Below are 18339 nucleotides of genomic sequence, written 5' to 3'. Positions count from 1 at the left end.
CGCCGAGGAGCTGCTGCTGAGTTCAAAGCTTGTCATCAACATGCAAAATTGGAAATATAAAGGATTTCCTTCTTCCTCAGCAGCAAAGGTGGGAGGTGTGTGGCACCCCGGGCCCGGCCTGATGCGCGAGCCCTTGTCCCTCCCTACGCAGTGGCATCGCTGGGTGCAGGCCGCACAGATCCCAAATCCCCCCTGAGCTTTAGGAAAAGCACCGAGTACTCTGGGGGTCCCAGTCGTGCCCCAAGACATTACAGAGGTTTCCGAGGGGGCCCTGGCTGCAGGGGAAACGCGATGCTGTGGCGATGCAGGCGGCGGAGGGGGCGGCGGCGGGCGAGGGGTTTCCGTCGCCCCGAGCTGTGGGGGCTCTGCCCCTCCTGCCTGGCCTCGGCCCGCGCCGTGGGCACCGGGGGGCGGCAGCACCCCCAGCCCTGCTCCCACCCCTGGCAGCGCTGAGCAAAGCCGAGCGGGGCCACGCCGGTGCCCGGGCCCTGCTAGGGGGATGTCCCCACAGCGGGAGGGCCAGGGCGGGGCTGGGGACAGCCACAACTGCGCGCTGTGCACCTCTGCCGTGCTACGCCAGGCGCCCCGCGCCCCCCCCACCGCGCATCCCGCGCCCCCCCCACCGCGCATCCCGCGCCCCCGCGCCCCTGCACTGCAGTGGCCGCCCCCGCGCACGGCGCCTGCGCACGGCGGGGTTTGAGCCTCGGCGGACACCGTCGTCAGCTGACCCGGGCCGGAAGTGCGGGGCTCTTCCGGTCGGCGGCAGCGGCGATGATGGCCCCGGACCCCTGGTGAGCGCTGGGGTGGTTGCGGTGGGGTTACGCCGGGCTCGGCCCCCCCACCCCTCCGCACCCGCCGCACCCCGGTTCTCCCGGCCCCGCTCGGGCACCCCGGGCCGTGCTGGCGCCTCCCCGGGCCGGTGCCGCGGTGCGGGGGTCAGCGCTCCTCGGCGGCCCCCGGAGCCCCTCAGCGGGCGGCGGGCGAGGCTGGTGGGGGGCGCAGAGCCTCGGGCTGCGCGGCGCCAGGCCGCGCTCCGGCCGTGTGCGGGGGCGGGAGGGTGTCCTTTCCCTGCAGAGTGCTTTTTTTCCTCAAAAAAAGCTCCTTTTAGGTAAACCTAAAAGCAGCTCTCTGCGTGCTGCCGGCTGTCCCTCTGCTGGGGTCAGGCACACGGCGTCTCGCTGCCGGGGAGGCCCAGGGGCGGCGGGGGGAGCCCGGGCAGGGACCGGAGGGCTCACGGCCGCTTCCCTTCCAGGCTCTCGCTGTACGATGCCACTTGCCAGATCGCCCAGGACATCGCTGAGAAAATCCAGGAGCGTAACCGATACCAAAGGAACGGGGAGAGTTCAGCCAAGGTACTCCTCTGCCAACAGCTCTGACATTTTTAGCTAGACTTTTTAAATCGTTCTAAATACGGGTTAAGCATTAAATTTGCAGGAGGCAGATGTGCCTGGGAAGCTGTAAGTGCTGGATTTCCTGCCTCCCCGGCCGCAGAGGGAAGCGGCTGCTGCCCGGGTGGGTGCGTGGGCCGAGCGACGTGGCCGGGGGCGCTGCGGGGAAGGGGTGATGCCCCACCGCCTGCGGTAGCCCGGGGACCCGGCTCTGGCAGGGCGTCCTTGCAGCCAGCTCAGAATCCGCAGATTAAAACTTATGTTTAATGGCAGGAACCCAATATTAATGGTGTGTTCTTTAAGATTGCTGTAAAGAAAACAAGAATACGATTTCTAAATTAACGGTAGCTTTTCAGTGTCATGAAAATAATCCTGGACTTAACAGTAATGAGTCTTTTACACTGGTTTTGCAAAAAGAGAAAAGGAGAAGCCGTGGGAGTGTCGGGCACACCCTCCTGGCTGCTCAGGGCTGCTGCTGCCAGGAAGAGAACTGTTTTCAGAGATCCTGAATCTAAGAGATGTTGGGATGCGTGTCAGCTTCTGTGCACTCCTTTCTGTGTAAATGTTGAACAGATATTTTTTCCCCACGAGGCTGGCTTGCTTCCTTTCTGTAGTGGCTGTAGATCAGATGAATTATGAATTTTGCGGCCTCTTTTAGCTACACTCCTAACAAAACAGAAGGCCAGAGTTAAATATGAACGGGAAGCAGAAGTTAGAGCTTACTCAGCAGTATTATGTTCTCCACCTTATCACACTTCCTGTTTAAAAAATAAAATAAGACGACTCTCAGGACGCTGCTTGCTTTAGGACTCAAAGCCTCGTCCTTTCCTTCGAGAAGCATAGGCACCTGCTGGATCGCACGCCCCAGAGATCATGCTGTTAACTTCGCCCTACACTGCGTTGAGATGAAAATCCGTGCATCGAGTTAGTCTTTTATAATGACGTGCGTAATTAAAACCCCACTGCTTTATTTTGTAGACTGTCCCTCTTTATAGCGGGGTTGTAACGTGATGTGCAATCACCAAATCTTCTTTGCCAGCCTCTTTGCTGATAGCTTTTAAAATAAAATGTCAATTTTGAAATGTTTCCGTTGATGAAATGTTGGAGAAACTGTGTAGGCTTTGTGCCGTTATCGGTGCTTTTTAATGAATGCCTCAAATTTGGCATGAATTGAAGAGAAGTTTCAGAAGGCCCAAATAAGTGGGATTTGAGGGAGATATTTCCTCTAGCTGTAGAATTGAGAGGGGAACTTAGGGGTGGTGATTAAACTCCCTTCTTCCAACATGATGAAGTACTAGAAATTGTACAGATACGTACTCAAGCAGCAGAAGACTAATAAAGAGATTGCAGCTCAGCTCATCTGTATTTGTAGAGGACAAAGTTCTCCGTTTGCATTGTTGCAATCTGTGACGTGTTCCAAAAACCCCCAAGAAAACGGCGCATTAGTGTTGTTTGAAGCCCTTCTCGTACCGTAACTCTCCTCGATTGTGTTTTATGGAAACATTTCACGGTTGGCTTCTTTCTTCATAAAATCATTTGTTCCGCACCCTGTGTTTTCCAAGTGCAGCTTCCCTTTAATCCATTAACAGTTAAATATGAATGTTCGGCGGTGTTTGATTCTACTATAAACAAGTTTCCAACAATGAGAGGGTTGTTTTCATAACAGGAATGGATGTTGAGAAATCCACGGCTGAGCAGTCATATATTCTATTACTCTCAAATGCTTTAACGGGTAAAAAGTCTTTGTACGCTATTTGCCCAGTAGGGAGAATGTAAACAAGATTTTATTTTTATAGTATTTTGCCATTAGCATGGCTAAAAACACTTATTGCTTATTGCTGAGCGAAAGATGGAGCATAGAATTTAAAATGGTAAAAAAAAAACCCCACCCTGTAGGGAAAGATTTCAAGCCAGCCCTTACCATCTGAACTCTGCTCTGCTGAGCTGAGCTTAAAACTTCCCCTACTTTCTGTTTTAAATTTTTTTCTTTAATGGAAGTGAAATCTTTTGTTATGGCACTGCGGTTTCGGGGCCAGAGTCTGTGTGCTGGGCGACTTCCTTGCACGTCCGTACCTTTATGCTACTTTGCTGTCTGGGCCGATTAAATGCAGTGTCCCCCGCCTGGACATGAGTGCAGGAAATGTACACGTGAAAGGAAAAGACCTTTTATCAACTAATTGTTGAGCTAGAGGGTACGCGGCGGCTTGAACTCTCCTAAAAGCATTTATACCCAGCCTGGCTGCAGAAGCGTTGCCTTAGAGTTGTGCTGCTTTGGGTCTGGAGGCGGGTTTTGCAGCTCTGTGCGCGGCTGTGTGCTCTCGAGACTGCTTCAGCGTGGCTGCATCTGCTTTCTGTCGTTGACTTTGGTCGTGTGTGAGAACAAGCCTCGCTGAGTCGGAGGGATTTAAGCTTCGGATGCTGTCAGGTGGGGTTTTGGGGAACTCCTGCCCCAGCCCTCTGCAGGTCCTGAGGCAGCGCTGCGACCCCTCGGTGAGGCTGTGGTGTCTGGCTGCTGCCTCCGTGCCTTTGAGAATGCAGGAATGAGAGTCAAAGCAAATATTCCTTCTCTGTTACTAGTTCGTCCCGCAGAGCATCTGAGGCTGCTAACCATTATAACCCACAGCGGGGCTTGTAAACAAGAAACACATAAAGTCTTAATTAGGATGGCTTGCATAGTTAATTACAGTTACAGTGGTTTTTTTCTCAGTATGTTCTACATAACTGGAATGAAAAAAAATAACACTGAAGGAGGAAAAACCCAGAGGATAATGTCAGCCTAACTGGGGACAGGGCGGGGAGAGAGGATTCCTGCAGACCTCGGGCTCGCTTGCAGCAGGGAAGAATGCGGCCAACTTAACTACGTTTTTAGTAAGAACAGGCGGATCTGAGGCAGGTCACTTGTGAGAAAGGCTCGGGAGCCGTAGGTGCTGCTGAGAAGGGAAATGGAGGAAATCTGAGTTTCACTGGGATCTCTGAAGTCTGGAGGAGTTCAGCAGAGGGAACGTCTGAACCTGTAGCAACCTACCCTCTAATCTGGGGGGCTGGGAAAGAAACCTGGTGGCAGAAGAAGCTGGTGCCTGTGTTTGTGTTAAAGATCAGAGGAAAGAACTGGAGAACTAACTGGAAAATATTAAAATGTGCTGAAACGTTTTGCCCGTATAAAGGAGTGTTTATAAAGACTTGAAAGAAATCGCTCCATATTAAACAGCATTAATACATTAGAATTGTATTTGTGAAACTGGTACTGTTTATCTCATTATTTTGTAAGCAGTCCGAACCAGTTAACTGTATCGCTCCCTTTGGCAGGCTTTCCTGGTTCGGAACGGAGTCCTTCATCCCAGTATAGCTGAAGTTAAATATACTGTCACCTGCATCTAGTAGTACTAAGTTTTATGCAAATATAACTGAGACCAAAACCAAAATCTCTTTCTTCCCCTTCAGCTCAATGTGATTATCAGATCGTCGTTGCAGAATCTCAGAGAGAAGATCGATCAGCTGAAGGACTTACTGCTTCGGGCTGTGTCAACACGCCAGATGTATCCGCGTAAACACGAACTCACTGACCTTTCCGTATTGTGGGGGAGAGTGGAAAATATGCTCTAATTGTTCTGCCATGCAGTTAGGGTTTTTCCCTCGTTCCACTTTTAGAAGGCTTTGTCACTGGAACTTTGTCCGTGCTGCTGTTTAATATTTTCATTGCCACTGTAGTGCAGGAAGAGGTGGGAGCCTGGGCATGGTTTGGAGGGCAGGAGGCTGGCTTTGCGTGCCTTTGTGTCGGAGGGAAGCGTAACGGGATGGTCTGAATAACCTCAGGGCTGCCGTTGTCCCGCCCGTGCCCCACGCACGCTGCTGAGGGGTGCCTGGGTTGTGGGCTAAGGTCACTCGTCTGGCAGAGGACTAATCTGTTGTTTTCTCTTGGCTCAGTCGCTGGCTGCAGGAGCGCCAGCGCTTGCAAAAAGGAAGGATGAAGCCTTGTTCAGAGTGTGGGCAGGGATGTGGCAGCCCGGACTTGGACTGAGTTAAGGAGCAACGGAGCTGTGTCTTCAGAATGATGTCAAAATGCTTTAAAATATGCCATAGAAAGAAATCACAGGTTTTCTTCTAGGACCGTTACCCTGTGGCCTGCTTGGATATGCCACGATGGTCAGGCTTAAGGAGTCAAAGGAGTGCGTCCACCTCCCTGACATCCAGCAGCAATCTGATTGAATGAATGAATGTTTAATTTCAAGCTTACTATAGCAGAAATCCCTTCTAAGGACAGGCCCCCCGAGTGCCGCGCTGGTGGCCAGCAGTAAAACTTTCCTGTCCAGTGAGTGCTTGAGAGCAGACAAATGCTACTGCCGTGGCAGAAAACGTACAGAAATCAGTTCAGCTGTTGCGTAATCTGCTGAACAGTACCTGGGAGAGAGTCAGCAGTCCTTCCAAATGTCACTAAGATTAATTTAAAAAAGCAAACACGTGTCCCCTGTTGAAGCCGCAGCACTTCAGGGCATCTTGTCTTTCAGAGATACTGCATGAATTGTTTTTCTGCCTCATCAGTGGCTGTTGGGCTGTTCTGCTGATGAATTGCAAGTGGATACAGATGCTCAAAGTAAATTTCTGGTTGTTCACTGATCACTTGGCTGGGAGCTACTCACTGGCTCTGTTGTGAGCCTCCGGTGAAATATGATGTGAAGTACCCTGCTGATTTTTAAAAGCTCTGTTTCGTTTGGGCCTGCCCCGTTTATATCATAACAGAATAAGTTGGAGCTCTTTTAAGAAGACTCATCCTTCCCTGAGCTGAACCCATGCAGTACTACTGTTATTTGTGGTCGATGTTACAGATGAGATCGCTGCGTAGGACTTGTTAGAGGTAATGAAAGAACTATCTTGGATTCTGGAGGGGGAAATGCTATTCTTAAAACTTATGCCAATTTGGCAGTAAATAGGCTTCCAGTTCTCTTATTACTTTGAGATGATGACCTGAAGATCACTCTTTGGTCACTGTATGAAGCTTTTTCTTTGAGAGATGTAAACGAAACAAACACATTTAGAATAACAGCAGATTCCCTCCAGAAACATGACCTATCCTTCTCTTAGACGCTACAGCCTTTTCTTGAGTTAAAATAGTTACTGTAGTTAATTTTGATGGTCAGGAGGTCTGTTTTATTTTCAAAATGTATAACAGGTGTTGTTTTATAATAAAATTACAGTTTTTCAGAGTTTTAAAGTTTGGTCCTTAACCAAGTGTCATCAGCACGCAGCTGGAGGGAGACAGGAGGCAGAATTTGGTGGATGACCTTCTCACGCGACAGAAGCAACTTCAGGCATCTTATAAGAATGAAGGCACAGAACCAGATGTGATAAGGTATGGCATTACTTTTAACCACAAACAGTGCGATTTGTGCATGACTGTCTGAAGATAATTTTAAATTTACCTCTGCGTGTAGCAAGATGTGGTTTCATTTGCTTAGAAATCGTGGTTTTTTTAGTGATGGTATCATATCTGTCTACAAAGCTGGGGGGGTGAGGGACTGGAGAGTTGCTTGGCAGAGGTAGTACTGACCAAGTCACCTAGCAGAGTCAGCCACTGGGTTGGACCAATGGATGCCAATGTACAAGGTCTACGCAAATTGTTGGAAAGAAAACTGTCAGGAAGAGGCTTAAGCTTCAAATGGTCCCCAGTGATCATATTGTGCAGCTGTCAGCGGGGGCCTTCACGTTTTGATTTCCGCTTTGGTATGTCCTTCACAGCTGGGGAAAAATAATTATGGTTGATAGCCTGCAAGTTGTGCTCCCTTATGCAGTTCTTGTATGTGGAAGGAGTCGTATTTGTCATCTCTCACAGGATCTTAGAAGGACTCTGTCCCTGGTGGTGTCTGTCTGATCAGGGAGAAAGGCAGAGACTTTCCTTGACGTGTGAAATTCAGGCCTCTTCCCTGAGTAAATGAATTATTAGCAGCACGTGAGTCGGGTTAGGTGGGAGTCACACTGGTGCGCTGTGTCCATAACATACAAACCGTGTTCGGCATAGACTTGGTATATAATATATATATACACGTATACATAATTATATACCAAGACATCTTTTGCTGCAGATGTTGCAGTCCTGCAAACTCAGTGTGCAGAGGATAACGAAGGATGGGTTGTTCATAGTGCTTTGTTAATGGCCTTTTGCCTTTTATCCATTTCCAGTTAGGTCAGCACCAGCTTTTGACTGTGGGACTGCACTTGCGAGTATTCGCTCCTCTTGGCTGTACTTCACAGTTTTTGGTAGCTTCGGTTTCTGCTTAAGCACGTGTATTTCTGAGATGCTCCTTGCAGCTAGTTTACATCCAGGTGCTTTTACGTCTCACTAAAATACCGAGTTAATGCTTGTTGAGCAGCAGAATTGAGAGGTTCCTGTGAATTTGTTACACGTCTCTTTCATTTCCCAATTCAAACAGCATAACCCACCCTCCCTTTTCTCCTTGTTCCTCCTCTTTGCCCCGGCTTTTCAGTGACGTCCCCACTGGTCAAGAGAGAGTAGCCTGGGTTCAGCCTGGAGCTCTGCATGTGCTACAGGTGGTCCAAAGGCTCTGCTGACGAGGCTCACTCTCCTGCCTCTTCATCTGTTGTGAATGTTGATTTTTCTTTGAGACGCTTTTTTCTTTCAATGTGTTTAAACTGCCCAACAAATGAGTTGCTGGAGGAGAGAGAGGCGGAAAGGGGCAGCAATAAGTAAGCCTTGTTCCTAAGCTGCTGGCCAGGCTCCAGCCAAGAAAATGAAGCTGCCATTTCCTCTGTCCTCTGCAGGCAGATGGGTTGTAGATCTTCCACCTTAGGAGAGGGTTAGGGCCGGGGTGTGTCAGAACTGAAGTGGCATGTGTTGAGGGACAACGTCAGAAACATCCTCACGATCGCGTGTTTTGATCTCTATTAGCACTGAGCCAACATTCATGCAAAAAATGAAAAGCCCTGCTCTCGGAGTATGACCTACCTGCCTCCTGGCCCCACGTGGGTCACTAAACACTGCCGTCTGTGAGAGTTAGCAGTTTGGCGAAGTTCCAGTGGAGGTAATTGCATTTGTTCTTCCTAATTTTTCCTTTGCAGATTCAGGTAATGTTCTGTCCTGCAAAATGGTGCAGGAGAGCAGCGGAGCTGCAGTCCCCGAGTTTGCAGAGCTTGCTGTATTTCCATGGTCAATGAAATCACTCTTGATCATGGACTGTAATTGGTTTAAAGCCTTGTATTTTTAAAAAAGTGAACATACATTCTGGGAAGTTTTATATGAATCACATCTGTTGGGCCCAGGCACCTATTTTGTTGATGAGTGGGAAGCTTTAAGGCAGCAGGCGCAGACGTCTTAGGCTGGCCGTGGGTCACGCAAGGGGCTGTGCTCTGCCTGTAAGCCCTGCACGATGCTGCATGTGTGGTCTGGGTCGTACGACGTGGCTGAGCAGAGCTTCCTCGCTTCTGCTGACCGTGGTGTAGGGAGAGCTGCCTCGGCACAGTGCAGCCGTACTTCTCCAGTACGGATGTGTGATAGAAATACCTATTTTAAAAACAATTTTTAGCTTGTGCTTCTAAGTGGCAGGTGCTTCCTAATGCACTGTATTCACTGGACGTTTTCTGTAGCAAATACACAGCGCTGCGTTTCGTATGTGCGCAGGTAAGGTTACGTGTGGGAGGGGAGCGTTAGAGCCCTCCTGAGAGTGTTTCTTACCTTTTGGCAATATGTCAGCCCTCAGCCTTAGAATGAAACTTCATATACTTTCAACTCCTCGCACTTTTGAAGAAATAAGTGAGCCTTTGTGCTGATGCTCTTTGTGAACCAGCCCCTTTGCAGCGCTGTGCTCTTGAAAAAGACAGGGACAGTTTTGAAGCTACTGTACAGTAAAAAATTGGGTACTGATGTGAGCGTTGTGTCTGGCTGTAACTGTAGAAAATAAGGTATTTTTTTTCTCTAGCTTGTTTACTTTGTGTCTCTTGGAGCAGGTAAAAGATACTCAAAGTTTAACCGATAGCTTTGAGCATTCACCTGTGTATCCGTGGTTTGTGAGGGTTTGTTCAGGAGAGGTGTAGAGGTTGGTTTCTGCTTGCCTTTGTTCTCCGGTGCGGTGTTTGGTACGGCCAAAGCACGCGTTTCCCTTTGTGGTTTGTTGGCTTTGTGTAACCAGACGCTGTCAGTGCAACACCTGCTGCGGGTGGTGAAACTGTGGACTTTGATCAAATCCATTCCGTTGTTCTAGGTTTGGCTTTCTCAGAGCGCAGCGCAAATCCAGTTGATGCATTGGTGCTGGCTTTTACAGCTATCGCTGAGTCAACTCAAACATGAAAAATAGCAAGAAGGCAACGCATCTGTGGGGACTGATCATGTGAGAAGGCCCTTGTGTGTCGCCTGCTCTGAGCAGCCCATAAAGCGACCTGCCCTTCGGCAGCGTGGCCGTCCCTGCTGTGGCAGGGCAGCGTTGGCGTGTTCCTGCTGTGGAGCAGCCAGAGGGTTGAGGGTTCAACCTAGAGCTGCCCTGCTGTGAAGGTGTCGAGGCAGACAGGAGGAAAATATCAAAATCCCATGATTATTTCAAGCACTGTTAGAAATGATTAGGGAAACCGGTATTTTCCAGCAGAAGATAACATCAGAGACAGTATTTATTTGTTGGTGTTGCAAGGCTTGAAGTTTTATAGGTCTCTTAACTTCTGTAATTAAAAATGGATAAAACTATGCCAACTATTCTCTGCCTGGTGAATTCACACCCCTTCCATATTCTCCCTTGTAGGTCTTGTTTTCAGCGGTGCGGGCAGAGACACAGCCAGGGCCTGAATCTGGTGCCAGTGAGTCAAACCCCTCTCTGCCCGAGCCTGGCCCGCCGGTCGGTAGGGAAGGAGCTTGCCTCCCCTGCCTGCCGTACCGCTTGGGGGGACAGAAGGTGGCGGTTTCTGCAAGGGTTAAGCTGTCACAGCACTGGGTTTCTCTCAAATTGTTGCAGACTTCTGGAACAGCCTGCTTTGGATTTCAGTAGGTGGCAAAGGCCACTCCTCAGCGTGTCTGAAGTCTGAAAGTCAGCTTTTCCCACTGCATTAGAAAAATCAGCGCATGTTGTTTGATTAAGTTCCAGCAGTGACACTTTTCTCTGGTTTTGTATTGGTTTTCCGTATCTAATCCACCTCTGATGTGACAGCACACATTTTTAGAAGTCTTTTCCTTTCCAGCAGTCATTCCTTTCATTAACCTTCTTGCACCACTGATCACATATTTATTGTCCCCACGGCCTGTAACTGTGAAGGTTTTACTAGAATTAATCTTCGTTTATATTTGGTCACCATTCAGTGAGTTTTACATCCTTTGAAACTGCTGTAAAGCTATTTCTGATTGTGAAGTACAGTGGCCTTAATGCTCTTGGTATTTATCCTAACTGACAACTTGGGCCAGAACAGAGGGCGGGCGCTGCATTACTTTGGTATAGCATTAGTTCACCTTCCGGCGTTGTCGACCTTAATTAAGATGCAACTGGAATTTTCCAGGGGAAAGGTTGTGCTGTTTACATGACTCTGAGTAGGGTCAGTTAAATTTTCTTTAATTGGTTTTCAATAGGTGATTTCAGTATCTTCTCCCCTCTTTTCTCCTTGGAGAGAGCCCGAGGCAGGTTATTCTAACTGTGACTTTGATGGAGTAGAAATGGCCACAGTTTCACACAATTTGAAAGCCAGAAGTGAAAAACGCAACTAGAAATGTTGAATTCCTGAAAATCACAATACCAAAATTTTGTGAGTCTCTAAACATTTGTGGAGGCAAAAGAATCACAAATATTACCCCTCCTGCCTGACTAGGCAGGCAGTACGGAGAAGTATGTATTGATCACCAGTGAATAAACAAATTGTGTGTACTTCAGCATGCCTGTCTTGGTTTCTCTTTGAATTTCTCAAAAATATAGAAAACTTTTGATAGCTGTGGGACACAAAACACCTTAAGTAATAGCTACCCTCGATAACTTTTAGAAGAGTCCATTTTTTTTTTTAATGTGGATTACCATTTTTTCTGCTTAAATACTTTTCTCTCAGATCATAGAATAGAATCATAGAACCATTAAGGTTGGAAAAGGCCTCTCGGATCATCAAGTCCAACCGCCAACCCAACACCCCCAGGCCTCCTAAACCATGTCCTGAAGTGCCATGTCTACATGTCTTTTAAATACCTCCAGGGACGGTGACTCCCCCACCTCTCTGGGCAGCCTGTGCCAGGGCCTGACCACTCTTGAGGTGAAGACGTTTTTCCTAATATCTTATAAGGCATTTCAGCCTTATTCCAAACAGGCATTTTGCCTAATGCCAAATAGCATCGAGTGCCCAACTTTAATCAATAAGCCATTAGGTGCTTAAATGCTTTTGTAAATCTGGCTGTTGCTTATGGAGGAGCAAATGCTCTTGGGAAAATAAGAGTAAAAATAGTTGTTCAGGTGCCTTTACAACTCCTTCCTGCTTTCCTTCCTCCCCTCCAGTTACTGTGGGACGCCCTCTCGGCTGCAGCTACGGTGTTCTGACGTCGGATGCAATTAGCCTTGCGTTCAGGAGATCGATGGAAAGGGTGGAAGAAGAGGTGAATTGTCCATCCAGAAACCCAAGATTGTCTGAGGCTTGAGTTGTGAGATCGAACCCAGGGGCTGGGGCAGGATTAACATGTCTTTGGCCGTGTAGTCACGAGCCAACATGGTGGTAATTGAGACAACACCCTCCTCATCCACAAAACTGTGTCTCTTGTGTGCTTGGGTCCTCTCCCGTTGTACCACTTGTCACCTGGGAGCACTCTGGCGGTTACGGTGTGTGCAGATGTGAGTGCGTCCTCAGGCAAGCGGCGGGTACAGCGCCTGTTAAAACCCGAGGGTTGTTGTGCCCACCCAAAATTTAAAGAAGATTCCAGCAAGACAGTGAAGTCTCCTCGGTTTGATCTGTGTTGCAGGGACAGTTTGCATCTCTATTCTTTCAGAGCATACCAGAGGTTCCTTAAGGACCTCGCTGAGCTCAGGCGTGTAGTTATGAGAAAACTGAATAGAATTGCATTTATAAGGAATAGCAGAGAATGGATATTTAAGCACAACAGAGAAAAATAAGTCAAACCCTGTAATTTCAAGCATTGTGCTTCAGGTTGCGCCTGCGTGCCTGTTATTAAAGCTTATGCTTGTTAGCCTCAGGAAAAAACATTGGTAGTAGGGCAGCTTTCGAGGCTGAGCTCCGTGCTTTAGATTTTACCTCCTAAGTTTGCTCAAGACTACCAGAAGTTTCCTGCCCAAGGCTGTTTCTGTACCAGCAGTGTCACTGTTACTCTGGTGTGGGCATGCTGGGGCTGTTGTGAGAACAAATGCCGAGCTGAGACCTGCTCGGAGGCTCGTGGTCCTGTCGCTTGTGGTCAGGCAGGCTTCAGCCGCCACGCGGAAGGTTCAGGCATGAGCTTAGTGCTGCAGCTTGTCCCGAAAGTAGCCCTGTGAACGGCACCGAGGAGGGAGCCCATCGCCTCGGGTGCGGAGACGCAAGCTGCAGGTGGCGGAGTTGTTGATCACGTTGTGAACAGGACAAACAGTCTCATGGGAGTAGATTTGTCCCTTTACCTTTCCTCTGGATGTAAATCTACAAGATGCAGCTTCTTTCTAGAAAGAATTCTTCTTTCTTAAAATTCTCTCGCTCCCGAGGAGTGCAAGTGGGCTGTAGAGGTGAGGCTGTTTCGATGAGGACTAAGCAAGCTGTTTTATAATATATTTAGTACTGTGCAATGTCCAGTCTTGCATAGAAAGTAGGGGATGGCATAGAAAGAAGATGGTAATGTTGCATAGCAAGATTAATCTCTAGTGGAAATGTTATTGTGATATATATTTTGAGGGTTTGCATAGGAGAGTGAGACTGCTGTGAAATAAAATGTGAGTGTAAACATCGTAATAAAGGTGACCTTCCCTGGGGACGCTTGCCCGGGTGTAGGGGTATGGCTCTGAATGGTTTCTTGCCACAACCCCACCACCCAGACGCTCAGCCTTTCGAGTGGATGTGTTACACCAAGATAACCGTGCCACTGTGCAGACGCTTCCAGCGTGTTGCTTTGTGCCGCTGCTCCACGGGTACCTGCTGTCCCGTAAGAGCACGAGGTGGTTGGGAGCTGCCGCTTCTGTGGTGCGGAGCTGCCGTGCTGATGTTGTGGGCAGGAATTAGTGACCCTGGAGGGATCCTGGAGAGTAGCTGTGTTCTGCATATGGGCTGTCCAGCATCCCGTGTGGCAGCTGCGTTGTGCAGCTTCCAGTCACTGAAGCCAGTGGGACCAGTTAACCGAACGGCGGGTAAGCGGTGGCAAGAGCAACGTGGCATTTCCTGTAGCGTGAGGTATGCTGCTCTTGGTTCTTGCCCCGGTGGAGCCGGGGAGGCCCCCGCCAGCAGCAGGGAATGCTGCCCCTTCTGTAGGCTTCCCGTCGGGAGCGGTTCTTGTGGGTAAGTCCCGGCCTGGGAAGGTGCCTGGAGCGGGTTTGGAAGTGCTTGTGCTCATGTGGCTTCTCCTCGATATTTTGGAGGAGGCGAGTGCTTTGGTGTGTTAAAATTACACTTGTTTTATTTACTAGCTTGGAGCTTCCTAAAATACACAGCCCGCCAGTGTGAGCAATTAAATTGTAAGTGAGAGAATACCCCCGCCTCTTCACCATCGCCTTGGAGGTTGACCTGAGGAGCCAAGCTAAGGTGCTCTGGGCGCTTCGAAGAGCCCCACTGCACGACTGTATCGTTAAGGGAATGTTCAAGTGATCATCCAACCAATTGTCAGATGACCCAGGTTTTGTTTAAAATTCAGTCTTGCTGATCAGTCTTCTAAAGCCGTAAGCCTTGATGTGTGGCCTTGGTCTAAAGTAAGTGCTGGTTGACTAATCTAAGTTACTTGGGGAGTTTTATAAGAATTATCAGTGAAACAAAGCCTTCGGGAAGATAAGCCCTCCCTTGTTAAGCAGTGACATAGCTCCCTGATTTTAAACCCCATCACCTTTTATACTTGGGCGCGTTGCTAAGCCTCGTAATTAGTTAAATCTGTTCCTATAATCAAAAGCTATCCACACACTCCACTGCTCTGTGACGGTTTCAAAGATTTACGTGATTAACTTGGCGGAGGCGGTGGGTGGCTAATTGGATAAGCTTTAATCTTCACACCACCAAAGCGAAACATGGTAAGATCAGAGGAAGTAGGAAGTTATGCTGTGTTGTGTGGGAAGGTAGTTACCAAACATGTCAAAAAGATTATTGTAACGAGCAGACCAGTTGTCATGACCCAGCCTACAAGAATAGGGCAGATTATTAGGGGGAGGGAGAGAGCGAGCGGTGCAAATTATTTCAAATTTGCTTGCCTTGGCTTTTTTTTTTTCACAGGCAGAAACGGTTGTGCTCTTTCTAGCAAGCAGAGCGCTTTACGTTCCGTTTGCTTTACTTAAGTAATTTTGTCAAATGTGGTTAACCCTAGGCTTTGCGTGCTTGCTAATTGAGCTGCTGAACTGGGTGAACTGTAACGATCTTGGCATCTTCAGAAGCTAACGCTTGCATTGCGTTTAGATTTGTGAGACTGGTAGCGGTCCTTGGGAGGCTGGAAGTTATGAGAGTGTGTTTAATCCCCCAAAGCGATGAAGAAAGCTAGGTAATGTGTAAAACTGTTTCAGGTGTATCTTTGTCTAATCAAGCCTGATTCCCTGCCTCGATAAGTACAAGTTAATGGCGGTGCAGAAGAATGCCAGCTCCTCTCTCCCAGCGGCTGCCCGCGAGGGCCAGCTGGTCGTTGGCACAGCGGGGCAGGCCGGGTTCCGCTCTGGAGCGGTGTTCCAGCATCATCAGGGCGGTGAAGTGAGGGGATGTGATTTACCATAAACACTTAGTCCTGTAGCAAAAAAAGTTGTGGTTTTTTTTATATTCTGACAAATCCATTACCTCGAGGTGAAGCTGAATGAGTATATTAAAATTTTAAGTGAGAAGAAGTTAGGTCTTCTCGAATTTGGCTGGGAACGCGATACAAAGCGCGTAGTGTGCGGCGCACAGACGAGGGCGTATGTGCCTGTGGCTTATGGATGGCCCAAAGCTCGCGCGGTGGAGGTGAGTTACTGTTCAGCAGCGCTGGTTCATCTCCCGGCCAGGAGATGTCTCTAGTTCACCATAATTCCTCAAGGAACTGCTAGACATGAGTTCTGGGTTTTGCTTGAATACCCTTGCTGTAAGACTTGGGTCATTCCTCCGCGGAGCCGGACCCGTATCGGCCGGGTGCGTTAACTCCTCCGAGCTCTGCTGGCTGGCACTTGTGCAGAGTTAACTTCTTCTGATACAGGGTTTGGACCACAAAATGTTGAGCCTGTGTGTGTACCCCGCAGTGTTGCAGGATACCTCGCAGAGAAGGGACCTGGACCCAAGTAAAAAAAAAAAAAAAATTAAAAAAACCTAGGTCTTAATGTAATTAAAAAATTTTGAGAATTTGAGAGATCCTAAAAATGCTCTCTGTTCTTGTTTTGTTTGTGAGAGTGCTTTTGGGGAAAAAATGAGAATAGAATATGGAGTTTAAAAAAAGCAAAGCAGAAACTCTTACTTCCACGCTGCTCTTGGGGAGCCGATCCTGCGATGACTCTTACCCCAGATCTGAGCTGCAGTTTCGGGTTCAGGTAGCTCCCGGTCTGTCCTGCAGTGCTTTTCTTGTAGGAGAAACCAATGAAAAGCTGAAAGGCAGAAACCAAAAATCTGGTATCGAGAAAAATATTTAAGTGGCATTTCATTTTACTGCTTGAATTTATGTGCCTTGGATGCAAAAAACTTGTTTTCCGTTGTAACCAGGGAAGTGTCTGTAACATGAACAGCCTCAAGTCATAATTCTTTTAAAGGAAAACCCGTAACTCGATTAGTCTTTCGTTAAAGAGTGTGTGTGCCTGGCTTCTTGTTCGTGTCGATGCCAGACTAGGGACTGCAGGAGAGTAACTGGGGAACTTCCATCTACGGTTTCTGAAATGCAGAAATGTTCCTGTTTAGGTTTGGTCAGGATTGCAGAAAATCAGAAATCTCATCCGATTTGCATCCGTATTAATGTGTTGGTCCTGTTACCGTGGGAGGCTTTCGGACCGTACCTCAGTGTTTTTATAAATACGCGTTTTGATCGCACAGCAAATACACGACGAGCCTGTGCATTCCCAGTAACCCCGTTCTTTTTGCAGCAGCTCTGAACGCCGCGTGTTCTGCACGGAGCCGGTATTTAGTGTGGATGTGTTATATAACGTATGGTACACGCCGCGTGTAGCTTAATTTCTCTCCCCGCTTCACCGCTTCTAGGCAGTGTTATGGAGCCTGCGAGATGTATTTGTTATCGGAGATCGCCGGATTCTTGGCTAATTTCCTCTTTGATTGCAGAGAATCACGTGGAGTGCGACAAATAGCGCTTGTGTCTCTGTCAGCCAGCCTTGCAAGCAGAAAGTATACGATGAGTGGGTGTTGTGTTGAAAATTATTTACTGAAGTTATTTTCAGATCTAGCCTAATGACGGGAGGGGTCAAACGAGGTGTCACCAACCCGTGGCTCTTGGAAGAATCTGAGGAAACCAGAGGGCTTGGCTTTGACGATCTCAGGCAGCAGCAGCGAAGGATCATAGAAGGTACAAGAGTCTTTCTGCTTTTTGTAAGCATCGCTCGGACTCTGAGAGGTGCCTGTGTTAGCAAGTCAATGCAATAACCTGTGCTGAAGCTTTGTTATCTGCAGATGTCAAACATAATAGTTCCAGGTGGTTGTTTTACGTGTTTGCAGGAGCAGTATCACGCTTGCAATATTCTGGACTTGGAAGCATCTTCTTAAATCAAACTCTCAAAGACCTTACAGGGCATCCCTGATTTTGACCCCATTCATGGTTTTGGTTCGCAGTGGAGATCTCATTAGTTGCCCTGAGCGTAGTGGTGTTACTGCTGGGCTCTGGCCTGGGGTGCATTAGAGGGACTGTTGAACTGGAACGAGGTAGGAATTAACTAACCTTAAAAGGGTCTTTAGAGTTTGGCCCTCAGCAACCATAAGGAATCTCCAACTTTGGAAGTGTTGGAGAACCTCAGCCTGAGGACATCGGGTGGTTAATGAGGTAATTTCTGTGCAGTTAAGGATTGGAAGCGATCAGATGAAATCAGTCTCCAGGTAAGGCCCGCTTCCGTCTGCACGTGGAACAGCATTGGTAGCTGCAGTTCAGGAAAGTGGCATGAACTCGGTTTGGATCGTCCAGCAGAAGCCTCAAGCTCTGGTTTTTGACGACACCATAGGTATCCCTTGGGGAGGCTGAAAGAGGTATCGGGGGCCAGACCTTCACCCCGTTGAAGGGAAGGGGGTTCTGGCCGTCCGGTCAATCTCTGGCTCCCGGAGCGCAGCCGCGGGGCCGTCCCGCTCTGTGCAGCGTCGCTGCTTTGCGGTTTGTCAGACCGCTGACAGTCCAGGCTCCAGCACCTCCTCTTGTTCTGCCCCTTGGCGACGCGGGACAAGGAGAGCTGCACGTTTTGGTTAAGGTGCTTAAAGGACTGCGCGGTACCCGCAAACTGGAATAGCGGAGGTGATATGATCTTAATAAAGGAGCGTCTGCAGAGCTGCTGGGAACGTGTCTAACATCAGCAGCCCGCCCTGCCTCCCCTCTGTCTCAGGCTCTCTTCCACGCACTCTGTGTCCTCTTGCAGTTTAAAAATCTATTTGAATTCTTTGGTGTTTGCATCACCTGTTTGTCTTTTATTCGTGTTAAAAGCTTCTTGGAAAATTTAAAAAGGCTAATCAGGGACCTCTATGTACGTGCCAGAAAATCTCCTGCATTTATGATTGAGTAACAGCTGAATGTTGAATTCCTGGATTTTTTTTTGGGGGGGGGGGGGGGGACCCTCAGCTAAATGTCCCAGCCAGAGCAGACAAATTAATTACCCATCGTTCACATTATTTTAAGAGTGCTTTTGCCATAAGGATTCATTTTCATGTTGTGTTGATGTATTTTTCTTAA

At 48.4% G+C, this 18339-nt stretch overlaps 1 protein-coding gene across 2 annotated transcripts in view; it reads left to right on the top strand.

The window, feature by feature from the left end:
• Positions 1-708: 708 nt before the first annotated feature.
• STX8 (syntaxin 8) overlaps positions 709-18339 on the top strand; it is a 107857-nt gene continuing 90226 nt past the window's right edge. For both annotated transcript variants that reach the window (XM_075111038.1, XM_075111039.1), the window contains exons 1-5: positions 709-791; positions 1253-1352; positions 4830-4924; positions 6625-6735; positions 16853-16977. In XM_075111038.1, coding sequence (XP_074967139.1) covers positions 772-791; positions 1253-1352; positions 4830-4924; positions 6625-6735; positions 16853-16977 — 451 coding nt within the window. In that variant the 5' untranslated portion in view covers positions 709-771. The remainder of the gene's footprint in view (positions 792-1252; positions 1353-4829; positions 4925-6624; positions 6736-16852; positions 16978-18339) is intronic.

This window comes from Phalacrocorax aristotelis, chromosome 16, assembly GCF_949628215.1.
Source record: "Phalacrocorax aristotelis chromosome 16, bGulAri2.1, whole genome shotgun sequence".
Classification (NCBI taxonomy): domain Eukaryota; kingdom Metazoa; phylum Chordata; class Aves; order Suliformes; family Phalacrocoracidae; genus Phalacrocorax; species Phalacrocorax aristotelis.
Note: the sequence above shows the minus strand (reverse complement) of the source record. Positions and strands in the feature narration are given on the sequence as shown.